Source organism: Anguilla rostrata, chromosome 10 (assembly GCF_018555375.3).
Source record: "Anguilla rostrata isolate EN2019 chromosome 10, ASM1855537v3, whole genome shotgun sequence".
In the NCBI taxonomy this organism is placed as follows: Eukaryota; Metazoa; Chordata; class Actinopteri; order Anguilliformes; family Anguillidae; genus Anguilla; species Anguilla rostrata.
Genome location: NC_057942.1, coordinates 6,597,904 through 6,622,005, shown reverse-complemented (window position 1 = coordinate 6,622,005; position 24,102 = coordinate 6,597,904). Strand labels below are relative to the sequence as shown.

Below are 24,102 nucleotides of genomic sequence, written 5' to 3'. Positions count from 1 at the left end.
ACAAATATTTAAACGTTAAAAAAAAAACACAAAGCCAAGTATCTGGGGACACTAAACAATCAGTGGTCACAAGTCATGTTGTTGCGCCCTCGAACGGGGCACATTTAACACACAATCCTTTGTTGGCGGATCACGGCGTAACTGCTCAGCTACGCAATGCGCCGGTGGCCGAGCGTGGACAAACGCGTCCGCTGAGCAAACGAGACGCGACGGATACCGACAGAGTGGGGGCTTCGGTGTGGCGGCCGAGCAACGCAGGAAACCACATCTGGACGTTGTGGGGAGGGGGGGGGAGGTCCCGGCGTATCCGGTGACCGTGCGGCTGAGCTTCACCCGGTGTTTGGAGTTAAGTGTCTGCTCGGGGGTTCCCTTCCCTCCCCCCCCCCCACCCCCACCCCCCCGGCAGAACCCGAGCGCTCATAACATTTTGACAGCGCGCTCGGCGAATGACTGAGGCAGGATGGAGTGCTAATGAAAGCCTGTCCCGCGGAATCCGGGGGCTCCATTATCACGAAACGAGGGAAAGCGAGGTGCAGGCGGCCCTCCCCGGCCGGGACGGGAACGGGAGCCTCGCAAAAGCGGAAGGTGACGTGTTAAACTGAGAGAGAGACAGAGAGAAAGAGAGAGAGAGAGAGTGTGGGGGGAAGAAAGAGAGAATTGGGGGGGGAGAGTGTAGGGGGAGAGAGAGAAAGAATGGGTGTTTTGCCGATTAGGCTAGGCGGTGAGGGCGGCCTGGTTTTTTTAACCTTTGGGCTTGCCGTGGCAAGACGTGGGTGACCTGGGGGGGGCGGAATGAAAATAGCAGACCCCCCCCCCCACCCCCCTTTCCCCAAAAAGGAACTGCTTGCAGCCTGGCTTACACCCCTAACAGCCCTCAGCAGCCATTCCCACAGGGTTTAACCACGGAACCTTCCGGAAAGATCGGCCCGTGACGGCTCCCGGCGCACAGCGACGAGCACAGCGCCGCCGCGGAAAGGTTTCAGCGCTGACTGCAAAAACGAAAACTGAAAAAAACCGAAGTCCCTTCGAGACAAAAAAGAGAGCCAAACCGCAAAGCTCTCGTCCATTCCCACATATTATTTTAAGGAAAAACAGCTCTCATCCCAGCCCATCTGTATCGCATTTATTACGGTTCAACATACAAATGTGCTTTTAGAGACGGCATCTTAACCGCCGAGAGAATTAACGAAGCTCAACCTGTCTCGCAGGACTTGGCGGAAAAAAAGGCCCAGAGAAATCCATGGTTTTTGTTTGCATTTCCAACACAAACAAACAGCAAACAAAAAAAAAACAAACGAAAAACAGCAGCCAGACAAAAACGCTCTGTCCCGACCGACTCGGTAAGAACCGATGTAAAGAGGTTTGCAGCATCTTGTCTTTTCCAATAAACGGCTGAAAGGCACCCCACAGATCGCGAAACCCCGCCCCCCTGCTCGCTCCCTCATTACCCGCGCTTCTGGGATTTGGGGGTAAAAACAGATGTTTAACTACCAAAGTAGCGCCGCGCTACATCGACCCCGCAAACCGTCGCGCCTCTCCGCTCCGCTTGCGGTATACCCGCGGCCCGCTACTCCGCCCGGGGGGGGGGGGGTGCCTGCGGAATCCGCCCGCCAACACACCACACCACCCACGAGGAACACTTCCTGCTCGGCAACGTTAACTCTCTCCGGATCGCACGGCATTATGGGACTGCGCCACCTGCCGCCGCTGGCGGCAACATTTAGACAGCACGCCACGCCGCGCTCGTGTGCGCTGCGACTTCTCTTTGGTTTTTTCTCTCCCCCCTTCAGGTGAAGAACGGAACGACAGCGTAAATCATCTTCCTGCGACGAGGAAGAAACTGTACTCGCGTGTCTTTCATCGGTGAAGGAGTAGCCATTTTCACACACACACGCACACACACGCACACACGCACACACGCACACACGCACACACACACACAGCCTAACCGTACTCTAGCCGTGTGGGGGAAGGTTATAAGCGTGTGCATAGGAAAGCATGAACCTTGCACGGCACAATCTGTTAAGATAACACAATGAGAAATGGGCTATTTAAAGGAAAGGATTTTTCCCTAAATTACTGAGTTGGGCTCACTTGCGACCGACCGTGCATTATTCAATGTACAAAGGTGACCCTCGAGGGCTGGTTCCATTGTGCTCTGCTAGCAAATTTGCTTGGGCGCAGACTCGTGTTTACAGTGATAATTACCCCACACATTCGCGGTGAAGAGGGCAAAGAGGGCATTTTGAGTAAAGCGTATTTTTTTAACTTGTTGAGACAACAGAAACAGAAGAAGAAAACGCAACCTGTCTGCACTGGTTCGGCGAGTTTCCGAAGCGGGGAAGAGGGTTTCCTAATCAAGGGGGCTGGACGTCTTCCCAAAAAAACCCAAAAAAAAAAAACCTGAGGTCAGAATTTCCAAGAGCAAAGAGACGGACTCAAACTGAGAGAGAAAACATATTTCCCCTCGAAAAAGTGAGACGCAACCAAAGCTCCGCCATCCTGACAGTTCAGCGGCTGTCATTTTGCCTCTCCGCTCTAATCCACAGTGACAGGTCCAAACGCGGAGGAGAGCCAGCGACTCCAGTCTCCGCGCGATTTCAATACCGCCGCTTCGCTCGCTCGTAAACGACGGCCATAAAAAACTTCATTTCCTCTCCGTTATCTTCGCGACGGCGAACGCGGGGAGTTCATTCGTTTTCCACAGGCACCACCTCGGCCACACTCTCAAAAGAGGACCTCGGCCTTCTGAAAGGATACAATCGGCACGGATTAAAAGCTGAAACTGTTCAGACTCGGGAGAGCGGAGACGCTTTTCCTGGACGTCGCCGCGCGTCGAGGGCGGCTGCGGTTCTCGGCGTCGCGCGTGCGGACGCAGGGCCGGCGGAACGCTAGGCCGGTCCTTACCGCCACCGCCGCCGCCGCTGCCAAAACGCACCGCTCCCGAAGCGTAACCCAACACTTGGCTCTGGCGCTCACCCCGAGCAGCGCGGGCAAACACAGGAAATCCCATCCCCCTGGCCTTCCATTCCCCCCCCCCCCCCAGGTGCTCTCCCCCCCCCACCCCCCCGCCCGCAAAAGTTCCGAGGCCCCAGGGCCTCGTGGGTAACGACTGACAACTTTCATACAGAGCAGGCGGGTTGACATCTATCCAAACACCCACACACGAGACCGCACGCCATTTGACTTCCTAAAGCACTGTAAAATGAGGTCAGCATCTGACAAAAAAAAATATATTTTTTTTGTATGCCGATTTGTTTCTGATGACTCAAAATGGCTGCCGCGATGCCTATCTGAAAAATATTTAATCGATGAACTGATTCACAAAACAGGCTTATCGGTCCACTATATGCCGGTTCAGACAATGGAAACAGAATACAAACAGTTCAGCCAATTCAGTTGCTGACCCCAGATACATTGCATGGGAAATGTTTGGCCCATGTGCACCACTTCGGTTTATTTATTTTCAGCATGCACCATTTGTAGAACATCATATGCACCTTGAGTGATCAATGACAACTCCTCATTCTTCAAAAAAAAAAAAAAAACAAGCACGTGACCGTCCAGACCCACGGCGCAACTCACTTCCGCAGACACATTTTAGCTGGCGCCACCGGCGCATGCGTCCCACCAAACGTCCCTCAAAGGTCGTCCGTGAGTGAGTGAGTGGGTGACCACAATTTGCCATGCATACCCCACGGCGACACTTCCTGTGCACCATGGGAAAAACAAACCCCTGTTTGTGACACGGCGTGGGCAGAGCTTGCACAGCGGGGTAATCCAATTCATCTGAACGCGCACGCGTTTTTAAGAGCAGTAAGGCACCGCGGCCCGTCCCGCGCCGTGCCCAAAATCCAGAGGGCTTAACACTGTTCCGCCGTCAGCAGCGCCGGAGCCAAAAAACAAGGGATTACATCAGATTAGAAACACCGTTTCATAAGACGAGTAAGTCCCGTAACAAAAGTGCGCGGTGCGGGGGCGGGGGGGGGGGGGGCAGGGGGAATGAAACGGCAATTAGGGGGTTGGAGCGCGAGCGTTCTACCCGCGAGAAACCGCCTACCTGGAAAACGCGCCGGCAGCACCGCGGCGGTAAGCCTACGACGGACGTCGCGCGGTCGGGGGGGAGGAAAACATTCCCGCAGTTTTATTTCTCGCGGACGCAAAACGCACAGATGGAACACAGGACTCCTGTCAAGCGCTGACTCGTTTATTTACAAGCCCGGGAGGTTGAACTGCTGACCCCGGCGTCGCCGTCTTTTTTCCGGTTTTAAGTGCTGCTCACCGGCTGCCACTGACCTTGACAGAATTGTTCAGGTGGGTGGGGGAAGGGAAAGTGAGGAAGAAGGAGGAGGAGGTGGGGGGGGGGCAGACTGCAAGGAACCGTCTTGCAAGGAAATGAAAGTGAAGAAGCCTCTGTTCCTTACAGCTTGTGCCACAGAGATACCGAAATGTTACCAAGTGCCAGTGCGGTAAAAACAGCCAATTGAGCGTCCTGGGAGCAAACTGAACAGGCCTGTGGCCCCAAACCACACCCCCCAACGCTGGGACTCCAGGGAGGGGTTTACTTCTGGAGCTGACACTCCGGCACACGCACACACACGCTGGCACACGCGCACACACACACGCCGCAGTCACACACACATGCACACACCGCAGTCACACAGGGCAGCGGGGGCAGGAAGCCGCTGCCACCGCCGCTCTCGGTCAGGTGATTAAGCCCAGCTCGCTGTTCCTCTTTTCGCCCTGGCAGAACCGCCAGGCCCCGGCGGGGGCGAGACACCCCTCCCCCCCGCCCCCGCCCCCGATTCACCAGCCCGGCGTGACAAACGGGCGACATTACAGCGCCTGAACGCCCCGCTGTCCCACGCCCAGCCCCGACGCTAAAGATGCACAGAGACCGCGGGCTGGCGCTAACAGCAGGCCGCTAACAGCAGGCCGCTAACTGAATCACTGGCAGGATGTGGAGCAGCGGAGTCATGCTGGAGTCAGTAAAAAAAAAACAAAAAAAAAAACAACAGCAGCATGCATGTCAGGACTGTTTCTTTTCGCTGCTGCTACTTGTACTGGCAAGATGTTTTTGTGTGGGGTAGGTTTTTTTTTTTTATTTCACCTTTATTTCACCAGGCAAGTCATTAAGAATAAATTCTTATTTACAATGGTGGCCTGTGCGTGTTTGTGTGTGTGTGTATAAAAGAGAAAGTTTGACAGAGAGAGAGAGAGTGTGTGTATGTATAAAAGAGAAAGTTTGAGAGAGTGTGTTAAAGTGTATTACAAACCCAGCCTTGTGAGCACTCACTCCCCACTCACTCCCATCTCACTCTCAATGCCCGTAAAGTTCAAACAGGGAAACGCAGGACCTGACAACAGCGAAAGGGGGGGGGGGGGGTCATCTTGTGCCAGCCCGTGACCTCAGCAGCCCGAGTCCTCCTGCCGGTTCCCCCCGGGTCGCGTCACGGCGTACACGCGTACAAAAATCATTACTTCTGAAGGAGCGCCCCGAAAAAGAAATGGCCGCCTTTTGTCTTAAATCGCGGCTCCTTATTTACTTTCAGCCGCACCTGGAAATTGGAACAGCGGGGGAAAAAAAACTGATTTCCTCGCCCGCCCAGCGGTCATTATCGGGGGAGAACCGGCCGTGAAAACCGTCATTTCCTCTCGAGTGCCACACAGCGCGCCGCACGCAGGAGCACGAAAAACCCGATTTCAGCAACACGCCGGCTGAGATTACCTCTGCATTAGCTTTGATACCCTGACATGGCATATAACACACACACAATCACACACACACTCTTGCACACACACAGACACACAACCTCAGACCCACACACACACACACACACACACACACACAACCTCAGACCCACACACACACACACACACACACACACTCAGAGCCCCACACTCACACACAAACTCAGACACACACACACACACACACACACACACACACAGACTAACACTCAATCACACACACACTCTTGGGCACATGCGCACACACAAACACGAACTCAGAGCCCCACACACACACACACACAAACACACACAATATGCATAACCAGAAAAAATGTTAAGAGAGAGAATCCAATTGGGAGAAAGTCGCGGCTGCTTGGGTTTTTGTCGATCTTACGTGGGCAGGGCTTCAAACAGGCCGAGCGGCTGCGTCCGCCAGCACGACTCCCCGAACGTCCGGCCCAGGAAAGAATGAGCGAGCCGAAATTCAGAACCCCACTCCGAATTCTGACACTCGATACGCTCCGCGTTTACGCAGGTGATCAAAACCCATAATTCACATCTTAGAGACACAGTGAAAACGGACAAACTTTTACTACTCTGCGGCGATGATCTTCTATAAACAATATTTTAAAATGCTATAAAACTCTCCTAGCACACTCCATTTCAGTCACATACTCGTCTAATGTTTCTGAACATCACCCAACATGGCTTAACGTGGATCAGGGCCACCTCTATTAATGCTCCAATACTCTGCACTAACATAATTATCAGATATGCTATTCAAACAACTGCAATTAGAGCTCACTTTTCCGTTAAAGGAAAGAAACCTTTCCTGATGACCAGCCAGGGGCCTGGGCCTACAATGAGAGATGTGTGGGGTGTCAATTGAGAACTAGTCATATTACTCATAATATTTTTGGGAAAAAAAAGTATTTTTCCAGACGATGTCATCATATTTGTGGAAAAATTGATCGATTTTTCCAGATGACAGCAACTATGAAAGAAGCAAGGGATTTTTGGATCCAGCGAAACAAACTGGTTACAATTCTAACTTAAAAAAAAATGTTTTTGGAAACATCTGGTGCGAAGACCACAAAACAGCACTCATTTTCAAAAGGCACTCCACGATACTTCAGTTTCAGCTAGCCTATATGTTTACCTCAAAGTGTCGGGGGGGTGGGTAGATTGTTCACTGAGTTCCAACAGCCAGGTCCGACAGCAGGGCACTCCCTCCCCCCCCCTCCCCGCCCGCTGGAATGCGCCGCCGTAGATAAGACGGGGCTCAGACCCGCTGCTCCCACGCCAGTCACGTAGTCCAATCGTAGCCATAGAAACTGGAGCCAAACTAAGTCCTCGGCGAGGTAAGAACAGTTAGCGTGTGGAAACGCCGCCCCCCCCCCCCCCCCCCCTCAGTTAGCAAAACCACAATTACTGTTCGCTGTGACAGTACGTTTCCTTTTCCACCATCTCTTCTTCCCCCCCGGCTGCTGCAAGCCAGCCCACCGCCCGCCGCCCGCCCAGCCCACTCCCTTTCCCTAGGAAACGGTTACAGGCGGCCGTGCTCTAACAGAAAAAGCCATTGTGCATTCTGCTGTGAACAATAGACTCCGTTTTTGCCTGGAGGGGCGGTGGGGGGTGGGGGGTGGGGGTTGGGGGGGCCCAAACACACACATTAGCTCACTTTCTCTTCTGCGGGGTTCGCCGAGTCCTGCCGTGTGTCCGGTTACTGAACCGGCAAACAAATCGGGCAAAGTCAGGGTTGTCTCTCGCCAGGCCAACCGGAACGAAGACGGGAACGGGAACGGCGAAAGGTCCGCCCGCGTTTCCCCTCCGGCCGAGCGTGCGTCTCCGAACCTGAACAGGCGCGCGAAAAACACGTTTAACCCACGAGGCACCTCCAGAAACGCCTCCCGGTCGTTCTGGGCCTCGACCGTCTCGACCTTCGCGAACGGTCAGTCAGGTGGCGGTTTGGCGGATCGCCGGGGATTTCGTATTCGGCGGCGTGAATCGTCGCCGCACGCCACGCAGGGGGGCGGGGCGAGAAGGCACTCCCGCTCGGCGGGTCGATAGCTCACGCGCACGCCGCGCGCTTGTCACCGACGGAAAGGGATGGCATATCCTTTACCGAGCCTCCTGTGCAGTCCAGCTGCTCCTTTCCATGCAGCTTTCCAGCTAATCGAGGTCACCCGTGACCTTATCGCGCGCGCGAGAGAGAGATGCGATACGGTGTGCGAAAAAAACCGCTTGATCTTTTCTTAACCTCAGCGTTTCCTTCCTTCCTTCCTTCCGGCCCAGAGGCGGCTGACAGAGGAAGACGCGCTGCTCGCAAACGCCGAACCGTAGCGGTATCAGAGCAAAGGCCATACTTCTGTGTAACCTTTTAAGGTGCGCAAGATCACAAACGCTTGATTAGAATGTTCTTAGCTGAACATTCCGATGCTGATGTAACAATCGCTGCTGCCGTGAACTGGAAGCAATGGGGTTCTAGAACGCTGACTCAGAATTTTGAAAAAAAAAACTTTGCAGAAAACCTGCTCTTTAAAAGGTAAAGAAGAGAACTTGAATTTTGCACGAAGTCAGCGCAAATATATTATAATCTGACATGGTCACATGATGGGGGCAAGAGAGTGCCAGAATGCCGTGCGTCTGTCCAGCTCCTCCAGTCCTATCGTTCTGCCCTGTCGGAAAACGCTCAGCTTCCGGCAGAATGGAAAACTCCAGGTTTCAAAGAAGGAATTAATTCATTAAAAAAAACATTTTTTTTTTTTTTTAAAACCTTGGCACAGTGAAACGGATCGATGTGCCCTTATCGCTAGTCTGCCGACGGGGACTGGAAACACGATTATCCGGCAGGGAATCGGTTTCACCAACACCTGGATCCCCGAGTGTAGAGAAAGGGGTTAACGGTGAGCAAACGAGGATTCCATCGCCGTCAGGAAGCGATTAAGCGGGAAGCTTGGAACGGGCTCAGCGACCGGGATCCGCGCTACCGTGCCAGAAACATTAAGCCTTTCTGTTCACACACGCTAATTTGGGGGGGTATTAATGGTTCAAGAGACAGAATGTGCCTGTTGCTGGAAGACATGGAAATTTTTTTATTTTTTTTTATACAAATACCGGTGAAGGTCTCTGGCGGCTTCATGAAAAATGCATTTGGCGTTGGCTTATTTAATATTTATCTGATGTTTGGTAGCGCCGCGGATGGCAGGGCTTTCTCCCCGACACCTCTGACACAGGCCTGTGGTTGAGCGGGTTTTAATAATTCATTCGGACGGCGACAGGAAAGAACGCGGGGAAGCCAGCGGACGATGTGCTTATTAAAACGAGTAGGAGAGGCGTCGTCAGTACACACGGGCACAGAGCGTACCGCTCAGGGTCTGGCACCGGCATCAAGGACGGGGGACGGACGCAACAGCTGGGGGATGTAGACACAGCAATGTCACCCCGACCATTACCGGCTCACAAAGGGAGAAAACTGTCGCCCCGACGCCACATCGCTGCCAAAGGGGGGAGCGTCTCTCACGTCCCCGTCGCCGAAAAAACAATCACGTGGAATCAATTAACCGACACCCCCCTTCGAAAGCGAACTCGAACGCCTTCATCACTCCGGGTGACAGTGACCGCAGACAAGCCTGTAATTCAGCCTTCGCCTCCAAGGTGCTAAACTTACTTCTTTTTTTTTTTTTTTTTTTTTTGAGGGGGTCAAATGTGTGGAGTTGTTCCGCGACAACAGAGACGCCTGGCTGAGCGTCTTTTCCCAGTGTTCCGCTGGCGATAAAACGAGTGCAAAAAAAAAACCCAAAAAAACCGAGCTCAGACACAAAGACAATAGCTGTTAATTTACGCATAATTTAACCCGACTGATAACGGCTCGACGAGAACACAGAAATAATGGAGGGCGAGATTTCCGGGGAGAACACGGCACTCTGGGAAAACCGTAGCGTCTCGAATATAACGCGGGCGCGTTCTGGAGTAACAACTCTCATAAATACCGACTCCGATGTGCTTCATCCTCAACTCTGTAATGGCCTGCAGAGCACCCTGCTTTACAGTTCTCTCAGCACTTATAGAAGTTCAGTGGTTACTCTAATAAATAACACTGGGTTGGCTAAATCTTCTCCGAACAGGAAACACTGTTACGGAAAGCCACTTAAATTAATCACTGGTGTGCGTGTGGGAACGCTACCCAGGTTTTTTTTCGTGACCGTTCAATTAGGCCTACACGGTAAAAAAGGAGAAGCACCTAAAATAACAAAAGTGAAATATCCGAGCTCCAGCATCCATGCAAATCTCGGGCGCTGCGGAACAGTCACGTTTAAGGAACTCGACTTCAAACGCGCGGCGAACCCGCTCGACAGGTCTGACATTCCGACGGGCGGTTCTCACACGCAGCGCTGCGAGAGCTTTTACGCGGCCGCCCGCGGTCAGTTCCTGCTGATGCAAATCGGCACCGAGCGAACGACAGCCCCGACCGAAAATGTTTCAAAAAAAAAAAAAAAAAAGAAAGAAGAAAGGCAGCCGAGATGCTTTAAGCCCGTCTCAGAAGACAGAATCAATCACAACGGCTTCTAGGAAATCTGATAAGACCACGAAGTCGGCAGTGGGAGGAGACTGCGGATCCGAACGCGATGATTCAGTGAATGGATTTGGGGTTAATGAGCATGCATGCAGGCAGCCAAGAGCGTCATTCGCTGAAGCAAGGGCTGGTACACACGCAAAAGGGGGGTGGGGGGGGGGGACGGAGGCAGCCGTGACTCAGGGAAGCCTGTTCTTTTCAGAGAGTCGGGGGAGGGGGTTGGTTGGGCGGGGGGGGGGGGGTGTTTCTGCTGCCTGGCCTTTAGGCCCAGCCTCAACAGCGTCGACCTCTGCCCCACACACTCCACTGGGATCAAGTGCACAGCCCAACGACCCTGTGTGGGGGGGCATGGGGGGGGAGGGGGCGCACGCGGCTGAGAAAACCTTCCGAAACGCATGGACCACACCGCGAAACGACGGTAAAAAAAAAAAGTCGCTGTGAAAGAAACTCCTTCAAATCAGGAGAGGGCTTTGGGGCTCTGGTGTAGAAAGACCGCTACGCTCGTGAAACAGCCCGCTGTTGCCACGGGCCACCAAAAACAGGCCTGAATTTTGAGCGCAAGCCCTTTGGGGGGGGGGGGGAAAGCCCGGGGTAGAAAGGGCTGGGTAACGCCGCTAGGCGATAACGGAAAACTCCGTGTCCCACCCCCGCCCCCCCCACCCCCCCCCGCCCGCCGCTCACTCACACCCCCTTACCGCGGCCCGCTGTATACCCCAGGGCCAACCGCTCAATTTTTCTGACACCCCCCCCCCACCCTCCCAAGAGAACATGGTGCAGTTAGAAGCACAAGTTATTTGAGGGGTCCCACACGGTTTCACAGTTTTCCATCAGCAGGTCCCTGTGCGTCTAATGTGCCACTTTCTTGACAACCACTCCCCCCCCCCCCAAAAAAAAACCAGCCAAGCCACCCTCCCACAGCTCTGCATACCATCACAATATCACCAACTGAAATTCCTCATCACAGTGCCTTTTCCTCCACAAATACCATTCACTGAAATTCAACTTACGCTACGTTTCCCACACCGCTGCTCTGGCATCTGCAGCCAGACAGATCAGCAGTGGCAGCAAAGTCAGACACATCTCAAGACCAAAATAAAAAAATAAATAAAATAAAATAAATGACTACTTTAGTTTTTTTTTTTCCTTGTTTAAATCAGCGCGGCTTCCCATTACCCGCCCAGCAACAACAAATCAGTCCGAGGGCCACAGCTCTGGCAGCCGGCCAGCAGACAGGCCTTAAGCTGCCAAGACGGCAAACGCGGCGGAAAGCGAAACAAGCTGGGGGGTCCTTGTTTGGGTTTCCTCGACGTGTGAGGCCAGCGTTTCACGAAACAAAAAAAAAAAACAAAAACGAAAAATAACTGCCGTCTCGATTTCAGAGGGTTTGCCCGAAACGGAACCGTCACGGGCGCTCACACGCCACGCCCGTTTTCTGCATTCCACGTTTAACAAAAGGAGAAAAAAAATAAAATAATAATAACGAGACAGGTACCGCGAGCGGCAGCCGTCTCTCTGGTTTCTATTTCAGACTGGGAGCCGAGCTCTCGGCAATTATGGGGAAGTATCACTTCGACCGTAAAAGGCTGCTCAGCCCCTCGGAGCTAATGTTCATATCTAGCGTTTGCGCCGAGGAGAGAAAAAAGAAAAAAAAAAAAAAACTTGTCGCCAACGGTTACGCTAATTGCTTCCGCTGCCAGAGTCGCTCATAAAGAAAACATGTTCTGAGACTTCGGCTTCAACATGAGCCCAGTCAAACAAGGGCCCCGCGATTCAGGGAGAAAGAAAAAAAAAGAAACGATGCCGCTCTTGATCAGGAAAACAGTTACCGCAGGCTAACGCTAAATAACGCTTTGGACCGGAGCTAAGGAAAAACATCCGTTTACAAACGCGGTGTTTTAAATGAAAATGACTCCCTTGAGATGTGCGAACCAATAACTAAAACCGTTTTTATTGAAGTAAAACTGCATTCAATCACAGATAAAATATGCGCGCGATCTTCAAGATTACAATGCATTAAATAGCTACAGATTATAAATAGCAATAAATATAAGCTGCTCTGTTTGTGTGTGCGCGTGTGTGTGTGAAAACACTCTCCAGTTTTGTGGCTTGTTACATCTCATCTCTGACGATTGATCGTGGTAGAAACATTGTCAGTGCTTACTAAGAGGATGTCTTGGGGTTTTTTTTGTTTTTTCTAGATATGTTAAAGGAAATTTTATATCACTGGGTGATGTATTACAGATATGATCCAGTCTGACCCCTGTGAGCCACCAGCTCTCGTTGTTATAGAAAGATGAATGTGTTTCTTACTTACTGTTAGCGATGCAGGATGCGTGCGCAGTGCTGCGCGTGTGCGTGCGCAGAGCATGCGCGTGTGCAGTGACTGCGGTGTCTGGGGGGTGGGGAGGGAGGGAGGGAGGGGGAAGAGGGGGAGGGGGGGCGGACCACAGGAGCCGCCTCCGCTTCCTTCCCCTCCCTCCAGCGTACAGGCAGCGTGAAGAAAGCGGCTGCTCAGGTGTAGGTGTCTCGGCCAGAGACACAGAGCAAGGGAGGCTGGGAGATTTGTTGGACAGTTAGTCTGGCTGTGGGGGGGGGGGTGGGGGTGGTGGGGGCAGTAAGGGGGGAGTGGGATTTGCAGAGGGCCTGTACAAGTGCGGGGGATGTTTTTAACCACCCATAACCTGTGGTCACTGTGTCAGACGGGGGGGGCGGGGGTGGCATTGCACACCCTGACAAAAAAAAAAAAAAAACTGAATATGTAGGCCAATCTCAGCCGCAGAAACGTTGACGCCGCTGTGAAAGACAGAATGAAGTGTGGCTTACAGGGTTGCCTCTCCTGTGGGTTCAGCAGTTCCGACACGCGTTGGGGGGGGGGGGGGGGGATAAAACATTTAAATGTGAAAACGTGCAGTCCGAAACCCCATAGCGAGGCTCTTAAAAGTCCCAAGCTCCTCTTACTTTTCATTATTTTGCCGATCCATGGCATTTTTTTATTTTTTTTTCGCTGCAATTCCACGACCTGTTCCCGCTCCGCCGCGCGCGGAATTATCAGAAGCCGATGATAAACTACGGAGACGGAAAAAAAGACACCGAATAACCGGTAAACCGTACGGCGGCCGGCTCCCAGAACTCCGAGCTTTACCCCTCACGTGCTTCGGGCAGTTCCTCCGTTGAGCGTTTTTAAAAGGCCTGTGAATAAGGGTCACGGCACCAAACGGAGACGTAAAGTGCTCCAAACCGGAGGCTAAACGGACTCCGCTGGCTTTATTGCACTGCGTCTCTCTCCTGCCGTCCCCGATCGTCCGGGTTCGAGAGGGAAAGCGACGCCCGGACCTCGATGTTTGCGGTTGACATACACGTTGCCGTAGATGTTGCTGTTGACGACCTGGGTGCGCCGACAACCAGCCACACCCTCTCGGTGGCGCTCTCCAGAAAGGGACAGCGTATGGAGATCACATGATCGCCCCCCCTTCGCCTCCAGGCGGGCCAGCCCTCGCTCCTCAGTAGGTTATATTTAGAGGGTTTGTCGATAGGCTGGCCGGTTTCAGCGGGGCAGTGCGGCACAGCCAGGACTCTCCGTTGATAGGATGCTCCATCACCCCGGCACAAATCTATAGGCAAAGGAACAAGGCCCTCAGAGGGTCTGTTACCGTACTTATTTATTTCGCCTGTCGTGCGGGACACAGTGGCTACTGCATCCAGTCCTTTAAACAGTATTTCTTAATACAAGGTCTGCAATATTACAATATTATAAAATTATAACTGAGGACTGATTATTGTTTTTGGCTGGACCGCAACAGCGGGGCCAGCCCTACAAACGCGAATGTCTGTGACTGAGTGAGTGATGAAGTTACACCATTGGTCGGCCGGATCACGTGTGCTAGGTATACAGCCATATACTAGGTTTTAACCTGGTCTTGTTTAAACTTCAGAGGCATTTATGTAAGCCTTTATTTACACTGGGGTGAAAATCAAAGCAATGCAACGAAAAGGAGATATACTGACACTACTAATGTTGACATAGTACTGTCAAACACTCAAAGGCAAATGAGCCTGTAGATTGCCTTCACAAATAAGCCATGTTGATAAGTGAGTAGACGCCCCCTCCAAATGTAAAACTTGACCTGAGAATGTTTTAGGAAGTAGGGCTTAAGCCAAAGAGGAACTGAGCAACTCGGACCAAATATCCCCGACGCGAACGAAATGGAGTCGAGCAAATAATGTGGGGTTTTCTCCCGCTAACGCAGAGGCACACGGATCTGACAACTCAAGCCTGAGCAGGCAAGAAAATAAGGATCAGCTTTTCGGGATTAGCCAGAGGATTTGCTACTCCAATTCAGCACAGAGACGGATGAATCGAGACATCTCATTTCTCTTATGGAAGGTGGATAATTGCGACGTTTTCTTATCAATGTCCAATAACTCATTTTCACCCGGGACCTGTGTGGAAGGCTTAGCAGCGTTGTATAATTTTCTAAATAGACTTTTGAGGTTTCCACAAAGTAAGAAAAAGAAACACCTGCACCATCTATCCACACTAGCGGTAAAAAGAAACCAATGACAAAGCAGCCATGTTATGTTTTTTTTTTTCCCCCACCACCAAAGGTTACAAGGTAAGCTGCTTCCCACAATAGCCAAATTCCCGCAATGAAATTAATGCCTTTCTAGCACACTGTAGCACAAAACAAGGAAGCCGGGCAAGTCATCGGACAGTTTGAAAGCGCCATTAATTCAAACCGAATGTAGCCACCTCATCAAATCCACTTTGCGGTAGTGATGTGGTCGTGTTCATAAATCCCTACACCTGCACTCCGCGCACACCTGCCTGATAAATGCATCCAGATGTTCAAAGTGAACATTCTCGTGCACATGAATATTTTTTTGCGCGGACGCGTTTCGCGCGAACGGGGATTACCTCGGGTGCATTTCTCACCCCGACAGTCACAGATCAATCTGTGAACAGCCTCGGCTATCCTTAAGAGAACGGCGGGTCGGCTTTTGATAGCGCAGTGAAACGGTGCATCGATCGGGCACTTCCTCTTCACCGAGCCGAGGACGCCCATCTGATGTCACAGGAATCAAAAGAGCATCGTGGGATGCAATTAAATTTGCATAATTGATATCCGATTGGCTCCTCGGGCCAGTTGGGTCGTAACGTGTTCCTATCCGGGTACAAACACGGAGACCGTGACCAAAATTCTGCTGTGCCAAACCAACAAAGAGCCATTCACACAAGGTCCGTAAACAAGATTCTTAACTGCCGTTTACAGCATTCCACCAAATAAAACCATGATTCAATAACAGAAGCAGCAATGTTAACCCTGCAGATGAACTGCACTGAGAGCAGCTTGAATACAGAGACCTTCCCATGGGGCAAGTCACGGCTGCTCGTTTTCTAGATAAGCGCATTACAAAAAAAATCACAACCGCTGTTCTTTCTTATTCTTTAACATAAAGACAAAATAAAAAATAATAAACTATGGATATGATTGATAACAGCAGCAGCAAAGACTTTTAATTACTTATATTGTAAGCACATTCCCTCAAAAGACACCCTTATCTAAGGTGACTTATGCAGCTTAGCACATAACAGCTGGGAAATCACTGAAGCAATTCAGATTAAGTACATTACTCAAGGGCAAAAGAGCTCTGATTCAAACAGCGATCCTCAAGTCCTTTAACCGATACTGCCCCCCCCCCCCCAACACCCCACCCCAACACCCCACCTCCCCCCCTCCCGTATTGCACTCTCGATATCGTCACACACTCCCTGAGAAACGGTGACTCAGCAGGGCAGATCTGCGTTCGTCTTCACCCCCGCAAACAAAAAAACAAAAAAAAAAAAAAAGCACGACCGTCAACCTCGTCGTTTCAGAGCGAAAATAAGTGGGCCCTGCTTTCGTTTTGATGTCACTTTCAGATTTAAAAAAAAAGTTTGTTTTTCAAGATCTGCGTCTTGCGACGTCGTGCGTGACATCACGTCACCCGCCCGCTGCTCTTTTCCCCGTCACGATTTTGGGAAATTTTCCAGCAGCGACGTACTAACTTTGTTTTTCTGCAACGACGGCAAGTCGTACCCGCGTTCATTTTCTCCATTTAACTGGGCACATTACGGGCTGAGCGCAAACCTAAAACAAAGGGAGAGTTGGGACAGCACAGCAACTGCAGCATTTAGAAGTGCATTTCACCAATGAGGCCTGTCGAGTTTGTGCGCGCTTCTCACACCCAACACAACTGCTTCCCCACGGTGGACTTTCAGATTCGTCACCGGTTCCAACCCGAAAATATCCGATTATGTTCGAGCTATTATATCATATAGGAATGTTAGCGGGTAACTATGCCAATATGATCGTTTATGAGAGCAGCCCGAGGTGCCCCTTTAAGAGACCCGTTAAGACAGACAAAGCCTCGCGCAAACATCATTTCTTCTCGAGGGCCGAGAGGTCATTTCTTTACACAGGAAAGCGATGAGCTCTCTAAACGCCATTTCTCGGTGAGGAGCACAGAAAGTTTTAACTTCGCTACTCAGTAGGCCTAGTTGTTTCCAATTACCTGCTGTGCACAAGGTTCATTTTTCAGGACTGGGAAGCCGCTACAAAGCAGAAGCACTTAGGGCCCAGTGTACCTGACTGCATTTTCTTATGCCAGCTAAAAACAGCTGTCAACTAGCTTTCACTAGTATTCAGCCGTTTAACCCTCATACTGAGCCAACCGAAGGAGGATTCCCCACCCCGCCCAGCCCTGCCCGGCCCCGCCCAAACGAGTATGATTCCTTCCAAGGTTTCACGCTATAGGTCTTCCAGGGAATTTTTCCTTGCTGGCACCACCGCTGGCTTGGTCTATAGGGGTTTAGGCCATGATAAACTGTGCAGCACACTGTGACAAATCCTTTGTAAAAATGCCCTATATCAGTGGTGACCAACCCTGTTCCTGGAGATCTACCATCTGCACTCTCGCCCCAACAAAGCACACCTCGTGTAACAGCTAGAGACCTACAGTATGTTCGGCTGCTAGTGAGTAGTCAGGTGTGCCAAATTCAGGTTGAAATGAAAACCTACAGGATGGCAGACCTAAAGGAACACGGTTGGTTACCACTGCCCTATATAACCAAAATGTGATTGATTGAATCAGTGATGCCCAATCATGTGCCATGGAGGGCTGAGACTACGCAAATTTTAATTCCAACCAATCACTTCACCAGCTGATTTCACTAATTAGTTTCCTCCTCTCTGGTTTGAAGACGGGTGTATTAATTAGTGAAATCAGCAGGTGAAGTGATTGGTTGGAATGGAAACCTGCATGCTCTCAGCTGTCCATGGAAAATAATTTGGCACCATTGGATTGATTGGATCTAGTTTTGCTTATGTTTACATTTTACGATGACCCCCCCCCGCCCCTCTCCCCCCCAAAGATCAGAATCAAATCATATCAGCTGTTATCTGAAAGCTGCACAGAGGAGCTAGTAGGCCATTTCAATGACAATGGGGTGACATTAAGGAAAGCAACGAATGTGTCTAGCCGCATATGCTTTTGTATTTTATCATACCGCACAGATCTCTTATTTAGGATTCCCCCCCAAAAAAAACTTATAAAAAGCAAGCAATTTGACAGCACCAATAATAAACAGAAAAAAAATCCTTTGAAAATGTTTCTCTGAGAATTTATAAAGGGGAGAAGCCACAATGACCCTGACAGACAAATTCTTGTACGAGTGCTTCCACATCACCAGGTCTTAGCCATCTTTAGACACTGTGCTTTAATACAAATCCCATTATCTAGTGTCAAAGCCTGAAGTTAATAGAATACCAAGATAATTACTGATGGCCTGACAGGTTAATCTTGTTACCAGACGGGTCATGACAAATTGATGACAAGCTTTTAGTGATGATTCTGTTTGTCACCTCAGTGACCAACTAAAGACCCTTCAGAGGTTTAGAATGAAAGGCGCAGGACAGGAATACGAGAATGACAATGACAAATCAGCCGCTGCAGACATTCAGACACGTGGATTTTTTTAATTTATTTTTTTTGGTTTCTTCACATTAAAAAAATATCACAGGGTAACAGGTAGGCCTATTTCTCTCAACACTGCATCTACAGCTCTTCTTTTTATAATTAACACTCACTTGACAGCATAAACTTGGAACAGTAACGTGTTCCCATTTTTTTTAATACCTACTACTGTAGAGTAATTTCAGTATCTTCCCTAAGTGAGCTGTACATCAAAACTGGGAAACCATCAACGCATGACCATCGAGTGAGGAAAGTATGTCACTTAAGCAAGCTATTACATGGACAAGTCGTAATGCCAGATTTACACCAAAATTGTTTTTGCAGCGTAGTGTCGCACGTAACCTTGTCTTGTCCTGAAAATGACAGCGTAACGTTAAAAGTTCGTAGGGTGGGCGTTCCCTTCTGGTGTCAGTGATTTCGAGGATCGGAGTGGACCCGCTTCGGATTTCATTAGCTTTCTGTAGGCCACAGTATACAAGTGACAACTTAAAATTAATATTTAAAAAAAAAAAACATACTAAATGAGACCTTTCAGATAGTATCCCAAATAGATCTGCAACATGGTATGTGCATGCGTGCACAGGCTATACAGCGAATGCTGTAATTAGTGCTATATCTAGTTAATTTAACTGGCTGTTATAAAATCTTGACAACCGCTGCAGATGTAGCTATAACAGTGCTATGAAATTACGTTTTAATGTGCCAATTAGTAAACAAGATGTGAACTAGCTATCTAAATATCCAGTTAAGGAAATCAGCTGCAACGGTTAGCTGTTGAGTTGGGAAGTGTAACTTAGGCCAGGGCTGCTCAACCATGTTTCTGGAGATCTACAGTCCCGTACGTTTTCATTTCAACACTAATTTAGCGCACATGATTCTAATCATTAGCAGCCATTCTAGATCTCTAGCTGGTGAATGAGGTGTGCTTTGTTGGGACTGGAGTGAAAACCCACAGGAAAACAGATCTCCTGGAACAGGGTTGGGCAGCCCTGGATTAGGATATTCAGCAAATTAGTGGGGACATATTCCTAGCCAAAGGCTGACTAGCTAGTTACCTAATTAGCCATAGCCTACATTTGAGTTAGCGAGCTGGGTAAAACGGATTTCACCTCGTTTAGTCAGCAAGCTATGCAGGCTGTAACAACTTAAGCAAATTATATCCGTCGATAATATTAGGCCTTCAATATCATTTTATGTAAGTCGTGCCTACATCTGTAAAACAGTCAGTTACGGTCGTCATTCTTTTTATCATGTTCTCTACGACATAAGTGGGAATCTGAACTCAAACGGAGCATGAAGGTAATCTGGTGTTTATAAATAAACCTTCTGCCAGGTGCCACTGCTTCAAAGAGAATGTCCAAGGGAAGGCAAGTGTGGCTTACATACACTTTCACTCAATTAGCTCACTCGTACAATATGACTAGACATGCATGACCGCACTGAAAAACAGACGGCTGCTGCTGGCAAAGCCAGCAGGCTGAAAGGGAATTTAAAAATTACACAACTGTAAAAGCACCAACACAGCACAACTGTAGCAACCCATGTCAATCATAGGCATTGTTGTCGGCAACAAACGCTTGCGTGACAGTAAAAGAAGCCACAATTTTAAAAAAAATTAATGAAATGAAATTGAAACTTATGCCCGGCAACATCGGGAAGAAGAACGCGCTGTGAATACAAACACATTTTAAGCCGCCCTTACCTCCAGACAGTCCAGACTGGCGAAGCTGGCGATGGCAAATCCATCAATGATATCCTCTTCCTGGGAGCTAGATTCCCGTCGCTTTCTCCGCGTCGGACGCGGCGCTCTGGATGAGGGGGCCGAGTTGGAAGCTTTTTTACCATTCTGTGAGGCATGATCCCTGTTAGGACTTTGCTCTCTGTCTGAGCAAGACGAGGGGCTCTGATTTCGTGCATCGCGGCCAGCTGCCTCGCGTCTCCGTACCCTCTCACGCTGGGATCGGGATCTCCGACTCTGCTTCAGTTTTCCATCCATTTTAAAATCGTTGTGGAAACTAAGGATTACACTGGTTTACCAAAATGTGAACGGATTTCCCTTTGCAATAGATCAATAAAATACTGAACTCCCAAACGTTCACACGACGATACGCCTATATACAAATTATATAGCTATGTATCTATATCAATAATTAGATTCACAGAATGACCTTGAATAGCTATAAACCTCCAGAATAACAAACAAATGTTCAAATATTCCACAATGCAGGCGAAGAAGCGATCCAAACCTTCACGTCTTTTTCGAGGTTCCCCTTTAAAACGGCGACGTCTCCTTCATTTAAACAGGTGCAAATTCGCAAAATAGTTATGATTTCTGTATTTCACTTGCTTTGCAACTTTGTTGCAACGGTACAACCCAATATTAACAGCTGCATACCGCAGACAACGCAGAGAAATTATACCGCTGCCCCTCGTTTTCCACCACCCAATCCATGATCCACGGTCGAAAAGGGGAAATTCAAAAATATAAATATCCGTCTCGACAATATGTGCGTATCAATAAAGCGTTAGAAATGGAACAGTGGACAATATCCACTGCACTGTAGCTAGCTAGCTAGCTATTTTCGCAAGTCTCAACTGTTAACCATCTCCCGCAGCTAAGTTCCACTATGGAAATTTTACGAGAGAAATGCTATCAAAGCAAGGATCTCCGAAGTCTTTCGCTTCTCAATCGCGATGTTTATACACGATCTATTTATTTTACTTACACAACCCCCACTCTGTAATCAAACCCAATCCAGTTACAGGGAAAAGAAACCAGCGGCTATTCCCAGGCCCGTGTAAGTTTTATAAATCCATTCCCGTATTCCGTCCTTGGTGGTTCAGCTGCTCGTGGTATACCGTATTTCTCCTTTTCTTTAAATGCAAAAGCTTTGATAAGTGCTCTTAAAGAGACAGAGATGATTAAAATCTCCTCTCCCCTCTTTCCCTACATCTGAAATTGGAGTCAGTGCAGTAAAGCCCCAGCGCCGAGATAACTGACGTACTTCCGCCACCTCTGCAATTACCAAAGGAAGTGAGCTACTTTTATTATATACTTCACAATGACTCTCAGCACAACTTATTTTGTCACTGAGTAGCCTACACATTTAGTGTAATTTGTCGGGTAGTTGCTCTTGTGCCTGTAGCTGTTTACAGTTTTACGTAGGCTATTTGTTTGTTTTGATGTACCGCTGTCAACAAACGGAAAGCTACTGCTGAGCTGTCATCAGACGTTGTCAGACGCTGAACGCGAGGCACGGGTGCCTGGTTTCACCAGAAAGAGCAGTTAATCTTTAAAATACACGTTTGTGAGATTTTTTTAAATCTACATTACAAAATGTATATGTATAAGATGCATGTATTTGTTTATTTTTTCAGTTTTTAACACAAAGCAAGTTGGACTTGCCATTCGCCTCGGTTATAAAATTCCTCCCGGAGAAATGCAACAATAACCATTCCACAGAGGCTCACAGAAGTCGTGCCATGGGAATGTTACAAATTACTGCGATTATTTCGCCCGCTGAGTGCCAAGTAACGACTCGGCAAGCTCAGTATTGAAGAACGCCCCATTTAAACGGTTGTTGTTCTGAAGATACATTGTGTAATGAATTTCAATGTTGTACAGCCACAGTGTGGAGTATTTTAAATTGTGACAACTCATAATGTATTCATTCATCCCTAATTCCGTGTGTAATGTGTAATGTAGGTTACTGTCAGTGACAGATACAGCACATACAATTTCATCATTTTCTGCGCATGGTTACAAAGACATTTGCTTAGAAAATTTGAGCCTTTTTTCTTTTTTTACACCTATTCCTCTTTCTGTTGTCAACTACCGAAGGTCAATGTGTGCAGTCAAAGTTCAATGGAACTGATAGCCTGTTATGTAAGACTGCACATTGGGAACAGGAACCTGCCTTACTCACTTAAATGCACTGCCCACGCAGCGCTGACCTGACCCCGATGCTCCTATGCTTTGAAGTTGCAGCTAGTTAAGACGACCTCAGTCAAGCAAGCTCAGCTCAGTCGTTCCCTGGCTGTAAGAGAGTGGACTCGTCCGAATATGGTGCAAACCGCTCTCTGCTGATGCAAATTCCAGAACACAGATAATCTCTATAATCCTTTGCTTACTGTTGAATTCTATACGTTTGGAATTAGTGTAGTCTGTCTTTGAATGTATGCATATTGCCTGATTTTGACCTGTGGAAATACATTTTTTTTATATGTGGACAATGAGTGAAATATGAATTCTCTCCGTTTTACCGTTTATTCCTAAAAAGCTATATTAACTCTTGTACATAACTTGTGATACTCAGCTGTATCTGCATTGCCGCAGTATTATTGAAGGGGTCCTGTTGTATTTCTTTTTACCAATAATTTTTGCAATTTGGCACAATAACACATCCTAATTTAGGTGTGTCAATCTCATTTCCTGGCCCACGCACCCTATGGTGGTTGTTGTTTCAGCCAATTCTCTTAGCTTTGTTGGTTCAATTAGGTCATTGTTTGTTCAATAAATATTTACAACTGTGGACTTCCCAAAACACAGACCTACAAGTTTTTTTTAGACAGTAGGAACAGAAACCACACTTCATAACATTCACCTGCGATTTGCATAAAATAAAAAAAAGTTGAGGTTTGGGCAAAAAATTTCCTTAAGAGCATACATGTGGCCCTACCTGAAATTAATTTTACACCTGTTGTAATTTCCTATCACCATAATTATGCTTATGTGTTTAGATTTGATCTGTCCTTATTTCCGCATAGAAAATCCCAAGAAAATAACTTGGGATTAAATACAAACAAGACCAGGTCAAAACCTAGTATATGACTGGACCGGCCGACCAATGGTGTAACTTCATCACTCACTCACTCAGTCACGGACATTCGCGTTTGTAGGGCTGACCCCACTGTTGTGGTCCAGCCAAAAACCGGTTTTCATATTTTATATCCCATAAAGGTTTGTTAGGGGTACTGGCCAAACAATAATCTGCATAGGACATTGAAGCTGTCCCTTTGCAGCAAGAGAAATAAAGATTTGTTTCAAATGCACAATGCAGGGTTGTATTCTCATGTTACATTCATTCGATCTGTACTGCCTGATTTTCCCATCACAACCATGCCAGCTATCACAGACTCCTTAGTGACGCCTCCATTTTGATCATAAATACATACATTCTTTCATAAGAACAGTGAATGAAATATTTCCCCTCACCACCACTGAGTTGATGTGATTTTGGAAATGACAATTGGAATGCAAAGCCCTTTTGTTTCATGTATGCTACTGGGAAGCAGAGGCAACCCTGAGTAAGAAAAATAAATAAATCATGCAATATTCATTTTGCTTTCACAAAGTACAGAAACAAAATTTGTTCACTCATGGTAGCCTTGCCCTTAGCTATAGTGCTACAGTGATTTCTTGCCAGGAACTACACCACTTCTTAAAGTAAATTAATTCCATTACAGGCATTTAGCAATCGCTGCTATCCAGAGCAACTTACACAGCTTTTTACATAGTATACTGAAGCAGTGCAGGTTAAGTACCTAGCTCAAGGGTACAACAGCAGTGTCCTACCTGGGAATCAAACCTGCAACATTTATGTTGCAAAGCCAATTCCTTAGCCATTATACTATACTGCCATCCATTTGGTTTTATGATTCACCTTCTCGTGTTGTGTGACAAGCTGCCTGCAGGTAGATCACAGCCGGATTCAACACATTGATTTTTTAGAAGTATGGGAAAAAAAGCTGTGCACGTCTTACTCGGAAATGTTCAGATA

At 48.5% G+C, this 24,102-nt stretch overlaps 1 protein-coding gene across 7 annotated transcripts in view; it reads right to left on the bottom strand.

The window, feature by feature from the left end:
• Positions 1-21,297, bottom strand: part of fbrsl1 (fibrosin-like 1) — a 292,485-nt gene extending 271,188 nt beyond the window's left edge. For 4 of the 7 annotated variants that reach the window (XM_064353701.1, XM_064353706.1, XM_064353703.1 and 1 more), the window contains exon 1: positions 20,025-21,296. In XM_064353701.1, the coding sequence (XP_064209771.1) occupies positions 20,025-20,318 (294 nt within the window). In that variant the 5' untranslated portion in view covers positions 20,319-21,296. Of the gene's footprint in view, positions 1-20,024 lie in introns of all 7 variants that reach the window. The other 3 variants (XM_064353705.1, XM_064353702.1, XM_064353707.1) reach the window with 3 other exon arrangements.
• Between the last annotated feature and the right edge of the window lie 2,805 nt (positions 21,298-24,102).